The 21,202-nt window shown below is 42.0% G+C and overlaps 1 protein-coding gene across 15 annotated transcripts in view; it reads left to right on the top strand.

Annotated features, from left to right (window-relative positions):
- The window catches only part of LOC123757117 (protein CBFA2T1), a 186,407-nt gene that overhangs the window by 149,405 nt on the left and 15,800 nt on the right, over positions 1–21,202 (top strand). For 11 of the 15 annotated variants that reach the window (XR_011228376.1, XR_011228375.1, XR_011228374.1 and 8 more), the window contains 3 exons: positions 15,213–15,374; positions 20,104–20,252; positions 21,002–21,094. Coding sequence is in view for 12 of the 15 variants with exons in the window: in XM_069323692.1 (XP_069179793.1) it covers positions 15,213–15,374; positions 20,104–20,252; positions 21,002–21,094 (404 nt within the window). In the remaining 3 variants the exon portion in view is untranslated. Of the gene's footprint in view, positions 1–10,861; positions 11,239–14,428; positions 14,554–15,212; positions 15,375–20,103; positions 20,253–21,001; positions 21,095–21,202 lie in introns of those variants that run through there. The other 4 variants (XM_045740509.2, XM_069323693.1, XM_045740511.2 and 1 more) reach the window with 4 other exon arrangements.

Raw genomic sequence — 21,202 nt, 5'->3', positions numbered from 1 at the left:
TGTTAACTCACTGGATTTGTTTGATCCAATTCTTGAACTAATTCTCTTAGGCAAAGAGATTACGGTCAAATGGTCCGAACAACATTATATAATAGAATTTCATAATGTATATTGTTATACATAATCCCTTCCCCTACACTGATTTACCCACCACTCACCTTCACTGACCCACCTTCACCTCTCTGACTCAGTTGCTCTAACAACACACATAATCAACACTTTGGAAAGGGTGATTAGGAATCAAATCTCCAGCTTTGTGGAGAACAATGAACCCTTACAATCCAGATCAGCGTGGCTTCAGAGCGGTAAGATCCTGCCACTCGCAACAACTCAACCACTATGACAAAATCTTGGAAATAGAAGCAAAATATAATACAGATGTTATAAACACGAACATGACAAAAGGCCTTTGATGTGTGTGAGCCTGGCGTGATAGCCTATTAAATGAGAGCAATAGTAATAACAGGTAAAATGGGGGCGATGGATATTAAATGTCCTGTCACAGAGAGTGCAAGGATTAACAGTTAATCAAACAACATCTAGTGCAAGCACAGAGAAAGCTCTGTACCCCAGGGCACAGTCCTTGGGCTCTGTACCCCAGGGCACAGTCCTTGGGCTCTGTACCCCAGGGCACAGTCCTTGGGCTCTGTACCCCAGGGCACAGTCCTTGGGCTCTGTACCCCAGGGCACAGTCCTTGGGCTCTGTACCCCAGGGCACAGTCCTTGGGCCACTGATTTGTCTCATTCTTATCTCAGATATAGACAAAATACGTTCACAGCTTCGTGTCATCCTTTGCGGACGTTAACAAATATATCACAATGAAAATTACTCTCGTAGGAAACACTGAGAAACTACAAGCCGATAAAAGTAAAGTTTTCTATTGGGTAACGGAAAACCATGTATGACAGCGGCGAAATCCAGGGACTTAGGTATGGTAACACTGAAGAACTGGACAAAATACACAGCACAAGACACAATCAGAACTATTCTTAGAAGGAAAACAACATGTAAAAGATCTGTGAATTATGATATGAGACGACCTAACGTTTAGGGGAGCAAGACCAAGCAAATATTGCGTCAGCCAGAAAATATGATGGATTATGACTCTTTTTAAATTCGGGGATGCCAACATAGTGCTCCTACTTTTGAAATCACTTGTGTTCTCCATCCTTGAGTACTGCTCAGTACTCACTTCCCCCCTACCATAGCAGGAGAGATTGCAGAAATAGAGGCAGTACAGAGAACATACACGGCACCCATAGAGACAATAAAGCATCTAGATTATTTGGGGACCAACTTAAAGCTCTCAAAATAAACTCTAGAACGGGAGTACGAGACAGGCATCAAATAATATATATATATATATATATATATATATATATATATATATATATATATATATATATATATATATATATATATATATATATATTTATATTTATATATATATATGGAAGATACTGGAGGGACAGATCTCAAATTTTCACAGTAAAATAACTATATTGTAAAAAAGATACAGAATATGACGTCACAGTGGTCTAGCCTCGTCAATACCATATATAATGTACCCCGTTTTATCTTTTATTTGCGTTAGGTTAGGGTTGGTGTGGGTTAGGCTATGCTAGATAAGTTTTTTTTTTAAGATTGGCAATAAGGAAAAGGTTGACATAAGGTTATCGTGTCTTAGAGGCTATATACTCGTCACAGGAAAACTCTCTCAGGTTAGGTGGATCTTCTGGCTGTGTGTGTTTACTAGTTGTGTTTTTGCGGGGGTTGAGCTTTGCTCTTTCGGCCCGCCTCTCAACTGTCAATTGACTGTTTACTAACTATTTTTTTTCCCACACCACACACACACACCCACCCCAGGAAGCAGCCCGTGACAGCTGACTAACTCCCAGGTACCTATTTACTGCTAGGTAACAGGGGCACTTAGGGTGAAAGAAACTTTGCCCATTTGTTTCTGCCTGTGCGGGAATCGAACCCGCGCCACAGAATTACGAGTCCTGCGTATGTGTGTGTGTGTGTGTGTGTGTGTGTGTGTGTGTGTGTGTGTGTGTGTGTGTGTGTGTGTGTGTGTGTGTGTGTGTGTGTGTGTGTGAAGGGTGTGGAGTGTTTGTATATATGTTGTGGCAGTTTCCTGGGAACTCTCCGCCTGTATGCCTGGTCTCAGACCACTAACACCCCCCCCCCCCTTCTCTCTCTCTCTCTCTCTCTCTCTCTCTCTCTCTCTCTCTCTCTCTCTCTCTCTCTCTCTCTCTCTCTCTCTCTCTCTCTCTCCCTCTCTCTCTCTCTCTCTCTCTCTCTCTCAAATTTCTAAGGAAAATCTTATGAGATCAAGAAGGCGCGACACTTCGATAATGTTGTGTATATATATATCTTATGGTGACATTGGTGAGATAAGGTGTGTTTGGTCAAGGGTCTTATTTCTTATTTGACCAGACCTTGATCAGATCCCCCGCGTCCACCGGTCTAATCAACCAGACTGTTGGACGCGGCTGCTCGCAGCCTATTGCATGAATCACAGCCTAATTGATCATGTATCAACAATGCAAACTCAGTTAGGAACTTGCAAAGAAAATCTGATGAGAGACATGTGGTATGAAAGTCTTTGCGTTGATTTACCAAAAGATGAGGATAGGAAGTTAATGATCGACTCTGTCTTGATCCGCCTCTCAACTGTCAGTTGATTGACAGTTGAGAGGCGGGCCCAAAGAGCCAGAGCTCGACCTCCCCAGCACAATTAGATCAGTACAATTAGGTGAATACACACACATTCATCACACACCTGCCACACAACTAGGTGAGTACACACACACACACACACACACACACACACACACACACACACACACACACACACACACACACACACCACACACATGTGACACAGGTGCGGGTGTTCAGGTGGTGTGGCAGCTATAGGAACACCTGTAATTGAAACAGGTGTTGTGGGGCAAGTGTCAGTGCTCATATATAATCAGTCTTGCCAAATAACGCTCTTCCTCCATCTCTCATAGTGCACTCATATCTGCGTGTGTGTGCACTCACCTAGTTGTGCTTGCGGGGGGTTGAGCTGCGGCTCTTTGGTCCCAACACACATCCACACATACAAAATTCTCAAGGAATCTGACAAGGTAGACAAGGATGGATTATTTAACACGGTTGGTACACGCACAAGGGGACACAGGTGGAAACTGAGTGCCCAAATGAGCCACAGAGACATTAAAAAGAACTTTTTCACTGTCAGAGTAGTTAGTAAATGGAATGCATTAGGCAGTGATGTGGTGGAGGCTGACTCCATACACAGTTTCAAATGTATATATGATAGAGCCCAGTAGGCTCAGGAATCTGTGTACCAGTAGATTGATATTTGAGAGGCAGGACCAAAGAGTCAGAGCTGAACCCCCGCAAGCACAACTAGGTGAATACAACAAGATGAATACACAGAAAGTGGTACATTAGAAATATTATTTTCAGTGTCATAGTTAATAAATGGAATGTGTTAGAAGGTGATGAGGTGGAGGCTGCTTCATTCACATGTTTTAAATGTAAATATTTATTTGACTTGGCCAAATCTTCGGTGGCTTAATCTTCATCAAACAATCAGCACTAGCAAGTCAGACCATCGTTCAGGAACCTAAATAAGAGGGCATGGCTGGAATCTTGAGAGATATGAGTTAGAAAGCTTTCTACTAGCGTAAGAGTAATGGGATAATGGAATGAACTAGAGGAGCAGGTTGTAGAAGCAAACTCCACTTATAACTTCAAAAGTATATATATGATAGGGAAATATGTCAAGGGGTCATTGCATTAGACAATGCAGTCAGTGTCTTCACGGCAGAGCGGACAGCGTTCCGGAGTCGCAACCAAAGCAACCCGGGTTCCGTTCCCGGCCGACGTAGAAATAGATGAGCTGAGTTTCTTCCGCCTAATGCCGCCGTTCATCTACCTGGGAGTTAGACAGCTGCTACGGGGTGTGTTTGTGTGTGTGAGAGAGTCAGAGAGTGTGTACATATGATACAGAAAATTATGTTGAGTCAGAACTGACTGTAAAAAGGCGGAGTCGAAGAGCTAACAGCTTGATCCTGCAGACAAAAATAGTAAACCCACACAGGGACAAGAGCAGACACACCACAGCCCCAGCCAAGTCCCTCCCCAGCCCCGCGCCCCAGCCCCGCGCCCCAGCCCCGCGTCCCAGCTCAACCTTCTGGAATAGTGGACATGAAAGTAAATATACAAATAATGAGAGCAGGCGTGAGTTTATATTGCGTGAGGACGAGTCGTCAGCCCAGGACGAGGGCGGGCGGGGGGGAGGGATAGTACTGGGGCAGGGGGATGGGGGGAGTACTGGTGGAGGGGGTGCTGGTGGAGGAGCCTTGGTGAAGGAATATGACGGGAAGAGTACTGGTGGAGACGTTGTTGTTGTGGTTGTGGTATTAGATTCAGCTACTGGGAACCAAAAGTTGCAAGTAGCACGGGCTATGGTGAGCCCGTAGCGGACTTAAATGGCACAGGAGCGGTGCTGTGTGGTAGAGACGGAACGGTGCGGTTAGGTTAGGTTAGGTTAGGTTAGGTTAGGTTAGGTTAGGTTAGGGTAGGCAGGGGTGGATGGGAGGGATCATTCTGGTGGAGATGGAATGGGGGATAGAGGAGGATGGAGGGTTGGTGTAGTGCTGGTGATGACGGTAGTAGTGAGGTGTGGGAGTGTTGGTGAAGGTGTGGGAGGGGATGGGAGTGTTGGCGGAGGTGTGGGAGGGTATATAGGAGTGTTGGTGAAGGTGTGGGAGGGGTATGGGGGTGTTGGTGGAGGTGTGGGAGGGTATGGGGGGTGCTGGTGGAGCTGGGGAGGGGGGACAAAATAGGGTGGTGCGGGTGCCAGCATTTGCCATCATGGTCAGGCTCCAGTTGCCACATCACCATTTTTGTCGATATAAATCACTCCTGAAATTCAATTCTTCAGTCTTGCCTCGTCTGCTTAGCGGGGCTCCGTTGTTGGGGTGGTGGGGGTTGGTTGAAGGGGGGGGAGTTCTTCGTCTGACCTCCACTCCACAACAACGTCACTGGAAGACAGAAGAGTTAGGGGAGACATGATTACCACCTACAAAATTCTCAGGTGAATCGACAGAGGGTAGATTACCTTCCGGTTACCTTGTGATGATTCCGGGGCTCAACGTCCCCGCGACTCGGTCATCGACCTGGCCTCCTAAGATTAAGACAGACCGTCTTGCAGTATTTAGGATGGGTGACTGATTTGTTGACACTGATCAGCTGACTGTGATCTGTTGACACTGATCAGCTGACTGTGATCTGTTGACACTGATCAGCTGACTGTGATCTGTTGACACTGATCAGCTGACTGTGATCTATTGACACTGATCAGCTGACTGTGGCCTGTTGACACTGATCAGCTGACTGTGACCTGTTGACTCTGATCAGGTAAAGGGTAACAGTAAACAGTGAACCCCCGATGGGGCTCTGTATACATTGTCCGGCTGAATGATAGCTGTTAGCGCTGATCAGCTGGCGGGCGCTTGTCCATGTACATCAGCTGGGAGAGGCATGTTTACATTGATCAGCTGGGAGATACATGTTTACATAAATCAGCTGGGAGACGCATGTTTACATAAATCAGCTGAAGTTCGCCGTAATCCTTGATATCTTGCTATTAATCTCGTTATACCAAGCAATGCATTTATTATTCACTGCATTAATTTCACGGATTTTAATCTCCCCCTTTGACACATTATGGATCTTGCGCTCCTAGTGATCTTATATATAAACAAAGGCTTTGTCAGTTTTGGCGGGCTCTGGGTGTCTGTGATTACCAACAGCTCATAGCTGTCAGGGGTAACGAATGTACACGTGTGTGGATGTACACAAGTGCACACCCACCCGTACCTTCGCTTCTTCCTATACCGGTATACATACACATGTGGGAATACACACATGCATCAATACAGAGGGAGACATACATGATGCTCGCTCACTGAGAGCTCAATCTGCCCAGACAACCAATATGTTTATGGTGATTAGGCCCAGCTGGTGAGGCGCTTCAACTGCTGCTCTTCCCAAAACTCCTCTGCCCACTGAGGCTGCTGCTGCTGGGGCTACAACAGCTGCTGGGGCTACAACAGCTGCTGGGGCTACAACAGCTGCTGGGGCTTCAATAGCTGCTGGGATACAACAGGTGATGGGCTACAACAGCTGGTCGGGCTACAACTACGTCTAGTGAAGGCCAAAAATATGTGCACGAAATAAACCTATCCGAACACGGCCTAGGAACAAGCCTATCCAAGCAGACAGTAAACGATACTTCACAACACAGGTCTCAGAATCAAGGTCTTGTGTAATGGGAGTACCTATTCCTTGCACCATTTTAACTGTGGTTGTGGATTTAAACACGGCTGGGCAGTTATACATGTTCTCAAACTCAGGAAGAAGAAGAAGACGAAGAGATGAATTCTTATAGATATTCAGTGATGCGGGAGATGTTCACCGATATACCCAAAATGTTCGGGCCAAGGCGCAGTTTGGAGGTGAGATCGGTTCACTGATTTGTGTGGGAGGGGTTCAGCTGCTGCTTCCCTATACACACACACACACACACACACACACACACACACACACACACACACACACACACACACGCACACACACACACACACACACACACACACACACACACACACACACACACACACACACACACACACACACACACTTGCTTTAGGTATAATGCTCCCTTCTTCAAATACAAAAAGTACCAAAGTTTTCTCCAACTGATTATGTGTCGTCAATATGTAAGAAAGGAGGATGTTGAAAACCCAACTGAACTATTTTCACCTAGACTCATTGCTTTACCTTGATCATCCCTGGAGTGGGTTCTGGGAGTTCTTCTACTCCCCCAAGCCCAGCCTGTGGCTAGGCTCGTGATTTCTTGCTTCAACAGACGTTACTTGGAGCGGGCCGCAGGCGCCCACACACATATATGTTTTCTGTATTCCCTCTATTCCAGCAGTCTCAACTCCTGCTCAGCAAGAGGAGCGAGTATCGTGCACAGTACTCCAGCGGGACAGCACCGGTGATTTGCATAGCATGAGCACTGTGATGGGATCCCTGGGGGTTTGAAGGCTCTCTTAATCCACCTTATCATTTCCCCTGGCTGATGCTGTATTTGCTTAGTAATGTTTACTAAATGTTAGGTCGTCAGACATCATAATTTCCCAGCTCTTTTACATGTTTTCCTTCTATGCCTAGGACTGATTGCGTCGTGTACTCTGTAATTCGTTTAAGTTCTTCATTTTTACCATACCCGAGTGTACCTGGAATTTACCACTGTTAAATAACATGTTATTTTCCGTTGCCAAATCGAAGACTTTATTAATATGGACTTGTAATTTTGAAATGTCTTCTACGGAAGTAATTTTCATTCTGATGCTTGTGTAATGGACAAAAGCTAACAAGAAGCTGCGACTTAGCTTTGTGTATAGCTGGTATGAGATTGAGGAAAAGCAGTGGTGCAAAAGCTTACTATTGTCCTTGGACTTGAGTATCTTTGAGTGTTGCTCTTTGCATTCTGTACGACAGAAATTGAATATCCCTTGCCATACTTTACCAGTTATTCCTATGTATCTAAATTGTTGAGGCTATCACTGTAATATATTAAATTAATTTGCAAAGTCCTTCGTATGTGTGCCACGTCTATATTTTGTTTTTCTTTTAATGCTTCTGTGATTTAGTCAGAGTGGTTGAGTATTTGCGGAAGACAGGATCTTGCTCTAAATCCGCGTTGATCTGGGTCTGAAGATCGAGCATGATCTTGCTCTAAATCCGTGTTGATGTGAAGCAAATTGTTCTTACCAAAACTGTTAGTTCTGACTCCTAGTTACTCTTTCAAAAACTTGTACGTATGATTTTATTAATGCGACGGGGTCTATAACTTGGGGGGTAGAAATAGCCTAAGCTACATACAGAGATCACACTGACGTGATGCATCAAATGAAATGCAAAGTATGGTATGAACAAAAAGGAATTGTTCAGCCTAAGCTACTCTATCCCTTTGAGATGTATTTCTTTCTTGTCTCAATAAACATACTTGAACTTGAACTTGTCTATAACTTGTATAATGGGGCAGGAGGTTGGTAGTCAGTTACCAGGGGTGCTACTGGGGCCAGGGGCTAGCCTCTCTCTCCTTCTCAAAGTATTAATAAACATTATACATTTCTTAACAAATGTTAGAAGCTCATCTTGGGATCAAATGATTACGTGTGTGTATAGTTATGTGTGTGTGTACATATGCGCTAATTCTTGTGTAGACAGTTTATAATTTCACATGTTTCATGCTCTTATTTCCACTTTTTCTTAGATCAATAATTTACTGTACATTTATGTAAATTAACCCCAACTATAAATGTACAAAACGAACATTTACGAGCAAAGTTCTGGTTGATTAATTGATAACATACACAAAAAATAACCGTTGCTAAATACAGAGTCACATGAGTGACCAAATTTTGAAAACACCAGCATGATGATGACAGTACGGTTTGTGACTCCCCCCTCACAATACTCACACTGTGAGTCCTCCCTCACTCACTCCCTCTCACTGTGTGAGGCGTGGTGCTCTTCTCTCCCTCACAATGCTCACACTGTGAGTCCTCCCTCACTCACTCCCTCTCACTGTGTGAGGCGTGGTGCTCTTCTCTCCCTCACAATACTCACACTGTGAGTCCTCCCTCACTCACTCCCTCTCACTGTGTGAGGCGTGGTGCCCTTCTCTCCCTCACAACACACTGTGAGTCCTCCCTCACTCCCTCTCACTGTGTGAGGCGTGGTGCTCTTCTCTCCCTCACAACACACTGTGAGTCCTCCCTCACTCCCTCTCACTGTGTGAGGCGTGGTGCTCTTCTCTCCCTCACAACACACTGTGAGTCCTCCCTCATTCCCCCCCCCCCCTCACTCCCAACACAGATCCCTTCACTTATATTTACACAGCCTCTTCCTCCTCCTTCCGACTTTATTGCTCTTTATACAATGTTCCTTTTCATATTAATGTATTTACTGTGTGGAAACGTGTAGTTACGGTCAGTGCGGGTTGTGCAAGACTTATCCCTTGAGTCAGGTCATTCTTGGGTACATCTTAAGAGGCATTCTTAACCTTTCGCTAATTATTATTTCTTCACAAAATATTCGTCTAATCTAAAAAAAAATCCTATCAAACCGTATTTTTGTTTTATGAAATATTTTCATTCTTGTTTGCAAATGTTGTTATATATATTTTTGCCTTTATGACTTAATTGGTATAAAGTGATAATTATGATAACAAATTTGGTATTGAAGATTAGTATAAGATATTTGTGCTCGACTGCACATTTATCATTATATTTAGTATTTTTTAAAAGTTTGTTAATGCGCCGGACGAGTCGCCTGGGTAACGACAGGTCGTCTGACCCAAGCCTCGCTACACCTCTCCAATTTATGTAAGGCAGAAGCTTCACCTTTGTATTGTAGAGAGGTCATTGTAATTGTTAATGACTCCCACCATCAGTCTCTCTCTCTCTCTCTCTCTCTCTCTCTCTCTCTCTCTCTCTCTCTCTCTCTCTCTCTCTCTCTCTCTCTCTCTCTCTCTCTCTCTCTCTCTCTCTCTCTCTCTCTCTCTCTCTCTCTCTCTCTCTCTCTCTCTCTCTCTCTCTCTCTCTCTCTCTCTCTCTCTCTCTCTCTCTCTCTCTCTCTCTCTCTCTCTCTCTCTCTCTCTCTCTCTCTCTCTCTCTCTCTCTCTCTCTCTCTCTCTCTCTCTCTCTCTCTCTCTCTCTCTCTCTCTCTCTCTCTCTCTCTCTCTCTCTCTCTCTCTCTCTCTCTCTCTCTCTCTCTCTCTCTCTCTCTCTCTCTCTCTCTCTCTCTCTCTCTCTCTCTCTCTCTCTCTCTCTCTCTCTCTCTCTCTCTCTCTCTCTCTCTCTCTCTCTCTCTCTCTCTCTCTCTCTCTCTCTCTCTCTCTCTCTCTCTCTCTCTCTCTCTCTCTCTCTCTCTCTCTCTCTCTCTCTCTCTCTCTCTCTCTCTCTCTCTCTCTCTCTCTCTCTCTCTCTCTCTCTCTCTCTCTCTCTCTCTCTCTCTCTCTCTCTCTCTCTCTCTCTCTCTCTCTCTCTCTCTCTCTCTCTCTCTCTCTCTCTCTCTCTCTCTCTCTCTCTCTCTCTCTCTCTCTCTCTCTCTCTCTCTCTCTCTCTCTCTCTCTCTCTCTCTCTCTCTCTCTCTCTCTCTCTCTCTCTCTCTCTCTCTCTCTCTCTCTCTCTCTCTCTCTCTCTCTCTCTCTCTCTCTCTCTCTCTCTCTCTCTCTCTCTCTCTCTCTCTCTCTCTCTCTCTCTCTCTCTCTCTCTCTCTCTCTCTCTCTCTCTCTCTCTCTCTCTCTCTCTCTCTCTCTCTCTCTCTCTCTCTCTCTCTCTCTCTCTCTCTCTCTCTCTCTCTCTCTCTCTCTCTCTCTCTCTCTCTCTCTCTCTCTCTCTCTCTCTCTCTCTCTCTCTCTCTCTCTCTCTCTCTCTCTCTCTCTCTCTCTCTCTCTCTCTCTCTCTCTCCCATGGCGGTGGAGGACAGAGCTGCCATGGGTGCCCCGGCGGCCCTTTCACAAGCTCCGCCCACGACGCACGTCGGGTTATACATATGCAAATTACTGGTTAGAAACTTTGTTCTGAGGGGAAACGGACGCGGCCAGACAGATCCGGTTGTTGGAGCAGCAAACACATCGAAAATCTGGCGAAGGGCGGGGAGTGCACGTGTTCCCAGGTGGCCATTCCCACGCACCCACACCCCGGTACGACACGCTCTCCCGCCGGCCCCGGCACCCCTCGCACAACCTGCACCCCGCTGCCACCCGCCCTCATTCCCTCCCCAGTCACCCTCCGAGTAGGACCTCACGCTCTCGGCCACCAAGTATTACCCACACACGCGTGTGGACAAACACTCCCTTGTGGGTTCTAAACTACAATGCACCCAGTTGAAAATAATAATATTACGGAGAGAAAAACAGCTTAGTGTCATGGGAGAATGTCAGTTAATAAGATGTTGATGGGTCCTTCGTAGCCAGTGTTGGCTCAAGTGAGTGGAGTATGGCCACGCTACAGTGGTGTTGTGCAGCCCTCGGGATGTTGCCATGACCAGCCACAACGCTCAAGTGATGCACCTCAAGAAGCACAGGGTCTCAACCCCCTGGACCTCCTCCTCCTCCGCCTCCCACGACGACTACCTTGGTAATACTGCCGCCTAGCGTAGTCACCTTTGGTAACGCTGGTCTTGGTGTCCCCTGGAGTGCTGCTTGGTAACACTGCTGATGACACCTTGGTAACACTGCTGATGATACCTTGATAACACTGCTGGTGACACCTTGGTAACACTGCTGGTGACACCTTGGTAACACCTAGGGAACACCTTGGTAACTGCTGGTGACACCTTGATAACACCTTGGTAACACTGCTGGTGACACCTTGGTAACACCTAGGGAACACCTTGGTAACACTGCTGGTGACACCTTGGTAACATCTTGGTAATACCTTGGTAACACCTTGGCAACACTGCTCTAAGTTGTATGTCCAAGTTGTTGCTGCTGCCACTTACTTGGACGTGTAGTGCTATCATCTACCACTTGGACGTGTAGTGCTATCATCTACCACTTGGACGTGTTATCATCTACCACTTGGACGTGTAGTGTTATCATCTACCACTTGGACGTGTAGTGTTATCATCTACCACTTGGACGTGTTATCATCTACCACTTGGACGTGTTATCATCTACCACTTGGACGTGTTATCATCTACCACTTGGACGTGTTATCATCTACCACTTGGACGTGTAGTGTTATCATCTACCACTTGAACGTGTAGTGTTATCATTAAGCTGAAAAATTCTTGTGAAAGCAAATTATTTACTTTATCAAATATGAAAGATAAAATTAAGTCTAATGAAAGAAAGAAAAGCATTAAAATAGTTTAAAGTAATAATTTTAAAGTAAACGGAATAAAACTTCAAATTATTAAGTAATTTAAGTATGCACAAATATAATAAAGTGTCAAATATAATAAAGTAAAAAATATATATTATTAGCATAACTGATAGTTATCAAAATATATCTTGAAATAAAGTGGGTATTTGGGAAGGTTCTATAACACTATACATATTCCCTATGACACTCCAACATTAGCGTTGGCGAGGGAGGGGAATGGTCGTCCCGACGCCTTATAATAATATAATATAATAAGAGGGGAAAGCGCAAAGTCATTACGACTATGTAGCACTGGGAAGGGGTCAGGATAAGGATTTGGGAAGGGACGGAGGGAAGGAATGGTGCCCAACCAATTGGACGGTCGGGGATTGAACGCCGACCTGCATGAAGGGAGACCGTCGCTCTATCGTCCAGCCCAAGTGGTTGGGCTCCGACGCCTTATAGGGCAGTCGAGTGTTGCTTGTGAAGCCCCGCTTCTGACCAAAGGATAGGTGACAGACTAAGAATATTCCATCCCCCTAGGAGTGAAGTCTGTGTTACGTAAAGTAATGATGTTACTTGTTACCAATTTTAACAAAGAAGAACATTACTTCTTACTATCTCACCCAGTAATAAATTCTGTAATAAAGTGTGTCGTACATAAAGGCTCCAGTACTTAATGAAATCCTGCAGCCATCAATGTTGCCACAGAAGAGTCGAGACTGCTACAAGTGACACGTAGTGGAAAATTGTTATATTGGTTGATGTGGGCACCACTTTGGGGTCCCAAGTAGAGCTGGTGTTAATATTTTGGACTGATATATGCATCACGTGACGCTAACTGCTGCTGACGCACGCACGAGGACGAGGACGACGACAGAGGGACTATAGTTATGGGAAGGCAAAAGCTAGTCACGCAAGGAAAACGCCCTGGGGTGTAGATATTTACCCTGGGGCCGCGTACTATCTCTCTAGTGGCCTGAACAAGGACAAAAAGCCGGCGGAGCGTCAAAGTTCCCACTCCCATTTGTCCTGATAATTTTGACTATTTTGGATCTTAAATTAAAGAAATATTTTGGCATTTATGGCTTTAGCGGGTAGGCGGTTTCAAGGGTTCATAACGCGTATAGGTGAAAAAGTATCTCCCGTTTTCTGTGCTACGTTGTGGCATGATATAACCCCGAGCGTAAACTAGGAGCATACCATGAGCGACGTAGACAAGTGCGGCGAGCATTGGTGTAGCCTGAGGCTCCTGGTCAAGGAAGCTGTCAGGACCATGCTCACCAGGGAGCCGGTCGGCCGAGCGGACAGCACGCTGGACTTGTGATCCTGTAGTCCCGGGTTCGATCCCGGGCGCCGGCGAGAAACAATGGGCATAGTTTCTTTCACACTGTCCCTGTTACCTAGCAGTAAAATAGGTACCTGGGTGTTAGTCAGCTGTCACGGGCTGCTTCCTGGGGGGTGGAGGCCTGGTCGAGGACCGGGCCGCGGGGACACTAAAGCCCCGAAATCATCTCAAGATAACCTCAAGATAACCCACAAGAAAAAGCACAAACTTCAATTAGAGAAAGTCCAATGGTTTGCTGCAAGCAAACCCTTACCAGCATCCGTCATGCTGGTAAGGGTATATAAGAACCAATGGTTCAAATGTGGAGATTACGGACTATTCATGCCCTTGTCACCTCAAAGGTGGCTTAATCTTCATCAATCATCAATCAAAAGTGGAGTGACAAGGAGCAAGAACTATTAAGCAGGGGCCGGCGGTTAACACGTGTAGAACAAGATATTTGAGAACCTAAACACACCGGTCACATAAGAGTATCCAACAAAATGATGAAATAACTTTGAATGTACAGCCAGGAAACCACGGAAGTGCTCCATGTGATAATACTAATTATTAATTCGTTTTGTCGGCGACAGGCAGCCTATGCATGCGCGCGCGCGTGCACACACACACACACACACGCATACACAGTGGAGAGTCTCGAGGCTGAGTGGACAGCGCTCGGGGGTCGTAATCCTAAGGGTCCGGGTTCGATTCCAGACTGAGGCAGAAACAAATGGGCAGTTTCACATAGCAGTAAATAGGTACCTGGGAGTTAGACAGCCGCTACGGGCTATTTCTTGGGGATGTGTGTGTGCGTATGTTAGAGAGAAATAGTGTATATGAAGTAGAGGAAAATTGATTGGTTAGAAAGGCGGGGTCCAAGAGCTAATAGCTCGATTCTACAGGCACAACTAGTATATGGAATGCACTAGGCAGTGATGTGGTGGAGGCTGACTCCATACACAGTTTCAGATGTAGATATGATAGAGCCCAGTAGGCTCAGGAATCTGTACACCTGTTGAGAGGCGGGACCAAAGAGCCAGAACTCAACCCCCGCAAGCACAATTAGGTGAGTACACACAGTTCGTCTGTCAGGACCCCCCCCCCCTGCCCGCGTGACACGCCATATCCCAGTCTCAGAATGGGACTGATGCTCTCTGGTCAAAAAGAGCGACAGTGCCATGTATTTATATGAGAAGATCGACTTTATTTTTCCACGTCGCATAGATCATTTGTGACCCGTTGGGGAGATGATGCAGGTAGGGGATGCTGGTAGCCACTTGTTAGGCACCCTGGAGATGGTGATGATGGTGGTAGTGCGGGTAGCCCTGTGGTATTTGATGCCAGTAGTGGTGGTGGTGGTGGTATTGTCGATGGCAATAATAGTAGTGAGGTGGTTGTGTGGTTTGTGGTATGTGATGGTGGTTGGGGGAGGGGGGGGGTTGTGGTGGTTACCTCACATTGACTACGAGGAAGTGGTCTAGCTCTGTATGCCCCGCCATCTAGTGACACTACCTATTGCATGTTAATTTAACATATCTAAACTTCGAATGCCCTGTCGAAACTGGCCTTTGTGTTATGTATAGAGGTGGCTTCTAAGACTTCCTCGTTTAGTGCAAAACACACCTTGACCATACGAGTATATGTTAACATTCCTTACACTCATTTACTTTCCCAGTTCCCACATATGCACTTATTAAATAAGCCAATATTGACTGTAAGCAAGTGCGAGAACGGGTTGTATTACCAGTGAGTAGTAGTAGTTCGACCCCTGGTAATTCCCATGTCATATTGTGATAAGCTTCTTGTAAGTTCAGTCAGAACTAATGGAAGATTTAGCCATGCCCACTGTTACCAAATTTACAAATCAATGTATAATATTAAAAAAGAGGACACTAAGGTAGTTAATTATTTTCAGGTGTGAGAGGTGAGATGCCCAAGTTAGGAGATGGCACCACCAGTAGCACCAGTAGCAGTGTAACTAACGGCACCGCTGCCACCGCTGGCACCATTTCCAGTGACGTCACTAGAATTCCCGGGCCCCATTCCTACTCCCCGGTCCCCCCTCACAAGACCTCGTGTGAGTACCAATAAAATGGCTTGCCTCTTATGACATGCAATTTCATGCAACAGTGGCCACTGTATCTGAGGAATACTTGACTCAGTATCATTTTTTATTTAGTATTTTATATATATATATATATATATATATATATATATATATATATATATATATATATATATATATATATATATATGTCGTACCTAGTAGCCAGAACTCACTTCTCAGCCTACTATTCAAGGCCCGATTTGCCTAATAAGCCAAGTTTTCCTGAATTAATATATTTACTATATTTTTTTTCTTATAAAATGATAAAGCAACCCTTTTCTCTATGTATGAGGTAAATTTTTTTTTATTGGAGTTAAAATTAACGTAGATATATGACCGAACCTAACCAACCCTACCTAACCTAACCTAACCTATATTTATAGGTAAGGTTAGGTTAGGTAGCCAAAAAAAGCTAGGTTAGGTTAGGTTAGGTAGGTTAGGTAGACGAAAAAACATTAATTCATGAAAACTTGGCTTATTAGGCAAATCGGGCCTTGAATAGTAGGCTGAGAAGTGCGTTCTGGCTATTAGGTACGACATATATATATATATATATATATATATATATATATATATGTCGTACCTAGTAGCCAGAACGCACTTCTATGCCTACTATGAAAGGCCCGATTTGCCTAATAAGCCAAGTTTTCATGAATTAATTGTTTTTCGACTACCTAACCTACCTAACCTAACCTAACTTAACATTTTCGGCTATCTAACCTAACCTAACCTATAAAGATAGGTTAGGTTAGGTTAGGTAGGGTTGGTTAGGTTCGATCATATATCTACGTTATTTTTAACTCCAATAAAAAAAATTGACCTCATACATAATGAAATGGGTACCTTTATCATTTCAAAAGAAAAAAAATAGAGAAAATATAATAATTCAGGAAAACTTGGCCTATTGGGCAAATCGGGCCTTGCATAGTAGGCCGAGAAGTGCATTCTGGCTACTAGGTACGACATATATATATATATATAATATATATATATATATATATATATATATATATATATATATATATATATATATATATATATATATAATATATATATATATATAATATATATATATATATAATATATATATATATATATTATATATATATATATTATATATATATATGTCGTACCTAGTAGCCAGAACGCACTTCTCAGCCTACTATGCAAGGCCCGATTTGCCTAAAAAGCCAAGTTTTCACGAATTAATTGTTTTTCGACTACCTAACCTACCTAACCTAACCTAACCTAACTTTTTCGGCTACCTAACCTAACCCTAGCTATAAAGATAGGTTAGGTTAGGTTAGGTAGGGTTGGTTAGGTTCGGTCATATATCTACGTTAGTTTTACCTCCAATAAAAAAAAATGACATCATACATATTGAAATGGGTAGCTTTATCATTTCATAAGAAAAAAATTAGAGAAAATATATTAATTCAGGAAAACTTGGCTTATTAGGCAAATCGGGCATTGCATAGTAGGCTGAGAAGTACGTTCTGGCTACTAGGTACGACATATATATATATATATATATATATATATATATATATATATATTATATATATATATATATTATATATATATATATTATATATATATATATATATATATATATATATATATATATATATATATATATATATATATATATATATATATATATATATATATATATATGGGTCCCCCTTCTTCCAGCTAGAGGTGTTACTCCCTTCCATATTAAAAAAAAAAAAATATATATATATATATATATATATATATATATATATATATATATATATATATATATATATATATATAATATATATATATATATATATATATATATATATATATATATATATATATATATATATATATATATATATATATATATATATATATATATTGCACTCCATCCTCGAAAATGTATGCCTCTATATACAGGAACTTGAGACCATCATTTTTTGTCCTCCCTGACATTCAGATTTAACTATTTTATTAAATAAAGCTAAGGTTGTTTGAAGCTGGAGAATATACAGAGAACCTTTACTGTCCTAATCCACCCAAAATAAATAAGTTATGTGGTCCATTAAAAATCCCTCAAATTGTATAGATTGGAATGTAGGCAAGAAATATTGCACATGTTTATCTACATCTGGTATATATTAAAAGGAACTCTGAGAAGCTTAACTGGCTTCCTGTTCCTGACAAAGGGGAAACCAAATCCATACAAGACCAGGAGGCATGACAGACAGACATGACAAAATAGCAATGAAAAGTAGGAGTGCAATAAGTACTCTTAAGGACAGTTTTATAATCATTTACAGCTTTAGACTTTTCATCATCCTTTCCCTAAATACAGTATAAATGGCACTACAAACATAACCCTCAAGTGTTGGAAGGGGAACTTGATAATCAGTTCCAAATGATACCTGGTCAACTTAACTGTGGTTCCTGTGTCAGACAATGCATCGACGATCAAGCAGCTGCTTCAGTTTGACTCAACAAACATCAGTTGGGTGATGCTATGGTGATATGCTGTAGTCTTGTGGTGCTCGTTTGCCGTGATGCTCCGTACTGTGTTAGATATGGTCAATAAACTAGTTTCATTTATGTTTTTTAATCTTCATTCTTTATAGGGCTTCCCTTTTGCCTCCCCAACCATTATTATTGGGATAGTGTATAATGATGGTCATGAAATATGCTGGTATAGGATACTGGGGATACCTTCCTCATCATTCTCATGCAATAAAACCTCATATACATTTTCAGCCTCTTTTCAATATACATTTTATATTTTACAACCTAAAAGAGGTAACACCTCTTGTGCAAGTGTAGGGACCCATAGCCTCGGAGAAGAAAATAAAGAGTACTCAGAGAAGACCTTGTGGTTCCTCACTGAACACTTTGATATTTTCTTTTCCTACCACCCCTATTCTTTTTGTATGTGTGTATATTGTACTGTATATATATATATATATATATATATATATATATATATATATATATATATATATATATATATATATATATATATATATATATATATATATATATATATATTTTAGTGTTTAGTGTTTTTTACTATATACATTTTATATTATAACATTATACTGTAGATTAAATGTGATAGTAGTGTCATAAAAATTAAGGTGTGAATGAAAAATGCAAATACTGTAAGTATATGAACGTTTGTGTCAGGATCAAAGCTAAAGCTAAGCCCAGAATTCTCGAACGAGAGTCGAGAATGAACACGAATACAAAAGGTGTGATTCAACTTCTTTTGCATCCCTTCAATGCAGCCCATCCTCATAAACAAAGGCCAAAGTCCATTCCATGCACCCGCCAAATCCCCTGTTTATGAATGAAAAATGGTTTACACACGATTCACAACTGATGACATCTGAACACTTCCGGAACAAGTGCTTCGCTGACGACTTTTGTTTGAACCACAATGCTGTAACTGCTTCACCCATGTGCAGTACTACAAATACAAATAATTGCCAACAGACGATAAGCACCTAACATAACCAGTGCTTAAATATGCACAGTGTGCTAATATATAACAATATTAATTTAGATATGAGAAAATTCCTATTTTGAATGAAGAGCATCTTAAAATTAATGAATGTGTCTTTGTGGTCGACCACTGAATGGAATAGACTTGGTCTGACGACGGGTTGTTCATTGATATATATAATACTGTATATATATGATGAATGCGTCTTTGGGGGTCGCCCGCTCGATAGAATAGACTTGATCAGAGGACGGGTTGTTCAATGATATACAGTATATACTGTAATACTGTATATCATTGTTTAATATCAAAATCAAAAAATCAAATCAAAATGTTTATTTAGGTAAGGTACATACATAAAAGAGATTTTACAAAGAGTGATGGATTTATAGTTAGGGCTAGTACATACAATGCCTAAAGCCACTATTACGCAAAGCATTTCGGGCATAAAAAACTTAAATGACTAAAGCTTAATACTAATTGAGCATAAAGAGTAAAATGAAAACATGGAATGAAAACATAGCTGAAAAAGCAGCACAAATACAATTCTGTCGACAAACAGTGCTCTTTAAAAAAAAAAAAACAGACATTGAATGACATTAGAGGGGTAAGGTAGGTTACAGGGAATTTATTAGGTATAGCTTCGTTTTTATCTTAAACTGGTTGAGAGAGGTACAGTCTTTAACATGGTTGGGAAGGTCATTCCACAATCTGGGTCCCTTGATTTGTAGAGCATTTCTAGTTTGATTAAGTCGTACTCTAGGAATATCAAAACTATATTTATTTCTGGTGTGGTGCTCATGGGTTCTGTTACAACCTTCTATGAAGCTTTTGAGGTCAGGATTGGCATTACAGTTTAGCGTTTTATATATGTATAATACACATGAGAGAATGTGTAGTGACTAACAGTCTAACATATTCAGAAATTTGAGTAGGGGTACCAAGTGATGTCTGGGGCCAGAGTTGGATATTATATATATATATTATATATATATATATATATATATATATATATATATATATATATATATATATATATATATATATATATATATATAAAATGTTCAATATATATATAAATAAATAAATAAATAAAATGAGTAATATTGTTCATCCCTAATCAAAATGATATTCTGATATCTTGTCTTCTATCACATACATCAACTTGCTACAGACACTAACACCTCTGTTTCTTTACAGATGCCAATGGGTCATACTCACCCCACAGCACAGTTAATGGGACGCCAACGCCCTCACCACCTGCTCTGTCCTCGCCACCTTCACAAGCTCATGAGTCAAGCTCAGGAATTGGAGCAACCCCTAGGGATACTCACAGACAAATCTCAAAGGTGGGTGTTTGTGGAAGGTTATGGTATTGTTTCATTTTATGAAGCTGTTCTTCTTCCCACAGTGGACCCATGTTTATTTATATAACACATTCAAAACAAAGTGTTCCTGATTTCTCTGGTCTGCTCACAGCTAGTGATGCACAGCAAATGTGTGCTTTACATCCTCACCATTTCTTTCCTAGTTTGCAGGTGAATCTCAGACTGGGACAAGTTATATGTGCTGTGCACTATGTGGTCAATGTTTGCCAGTTTCCTCTTACTGTGTGTGGTTTTTGAGTGTTTGAATCTTGTCAGGTCATGTCTAGCCACACTGTAAGAGAGAGAGAGATCCTTGTGAAGGATATAACTCGGTAGTGAGACATAGAAACAGCAGTGTTAAATGTTGAAAAACATTTGCTATATAGTCATAATGGCTTGAAACTTTCTCCTGATAGTTCCATCCCTCAAAAGTTGAAACTAGGAGCAAATGAAAATATATCCCAATAAATTTAAGTAAGGTACTTAAGAGTTTGACCAACATCCCTGACATCCTATATGCAACTGCAACTTCACTTTTTCCACACAAGATTAAATAATCTCAAGTCGTTGGTAACATTTTTTCTGGTTTTAGATTTACCTGGGATGTGCAGTAGATTTTTTATACTAGGAAAGGCTTTGCAGTAAATTTAATGTAGCAAAAATCCTGGAGATGTGTGTGTGGTGTTAATGTGAATTAAAGAAGGTGAAAATAGTTTGATGTTGTGTTATAGGTGAGGCGGTTCCTGACTACACTGCACCAGTTCGCTGCCGATATTTCTCACGACGTTGGTGATCGTGTGAGGCACCTTGTGCTCGGCCTGTTGGTAAGTCCTTTTTCACTTGTGCTCTTTGTTATCACACTCCTTGTGATTCTATTACACTGTGTAGCAAATGTTAAATTTTTTGTGTTCCTGGGAAATGTTATTTGCTCA

Source organism: Procambarus clarkii, chromosome 13 (genome assembly GCF_040958095.1).
Source record: "Procambarus clarkii isolate CNS0578487 chromosome 13, FALCON_Pclarkii_2.0, whole genome shotgun sequence".
Taxonomy (NCBI): domain Eukaryota; kingdom Metazoa; phylum Arthropoda; class Malacostraca; order Decapoda; family Cambaridae; genus Procambarus; species Procambarus clarkii.
The sequence above is the reverse complement of the archived record's forward strand: the minus strand, read 5'-3'. Positions and strand labels throughout refer to the sequence as shown.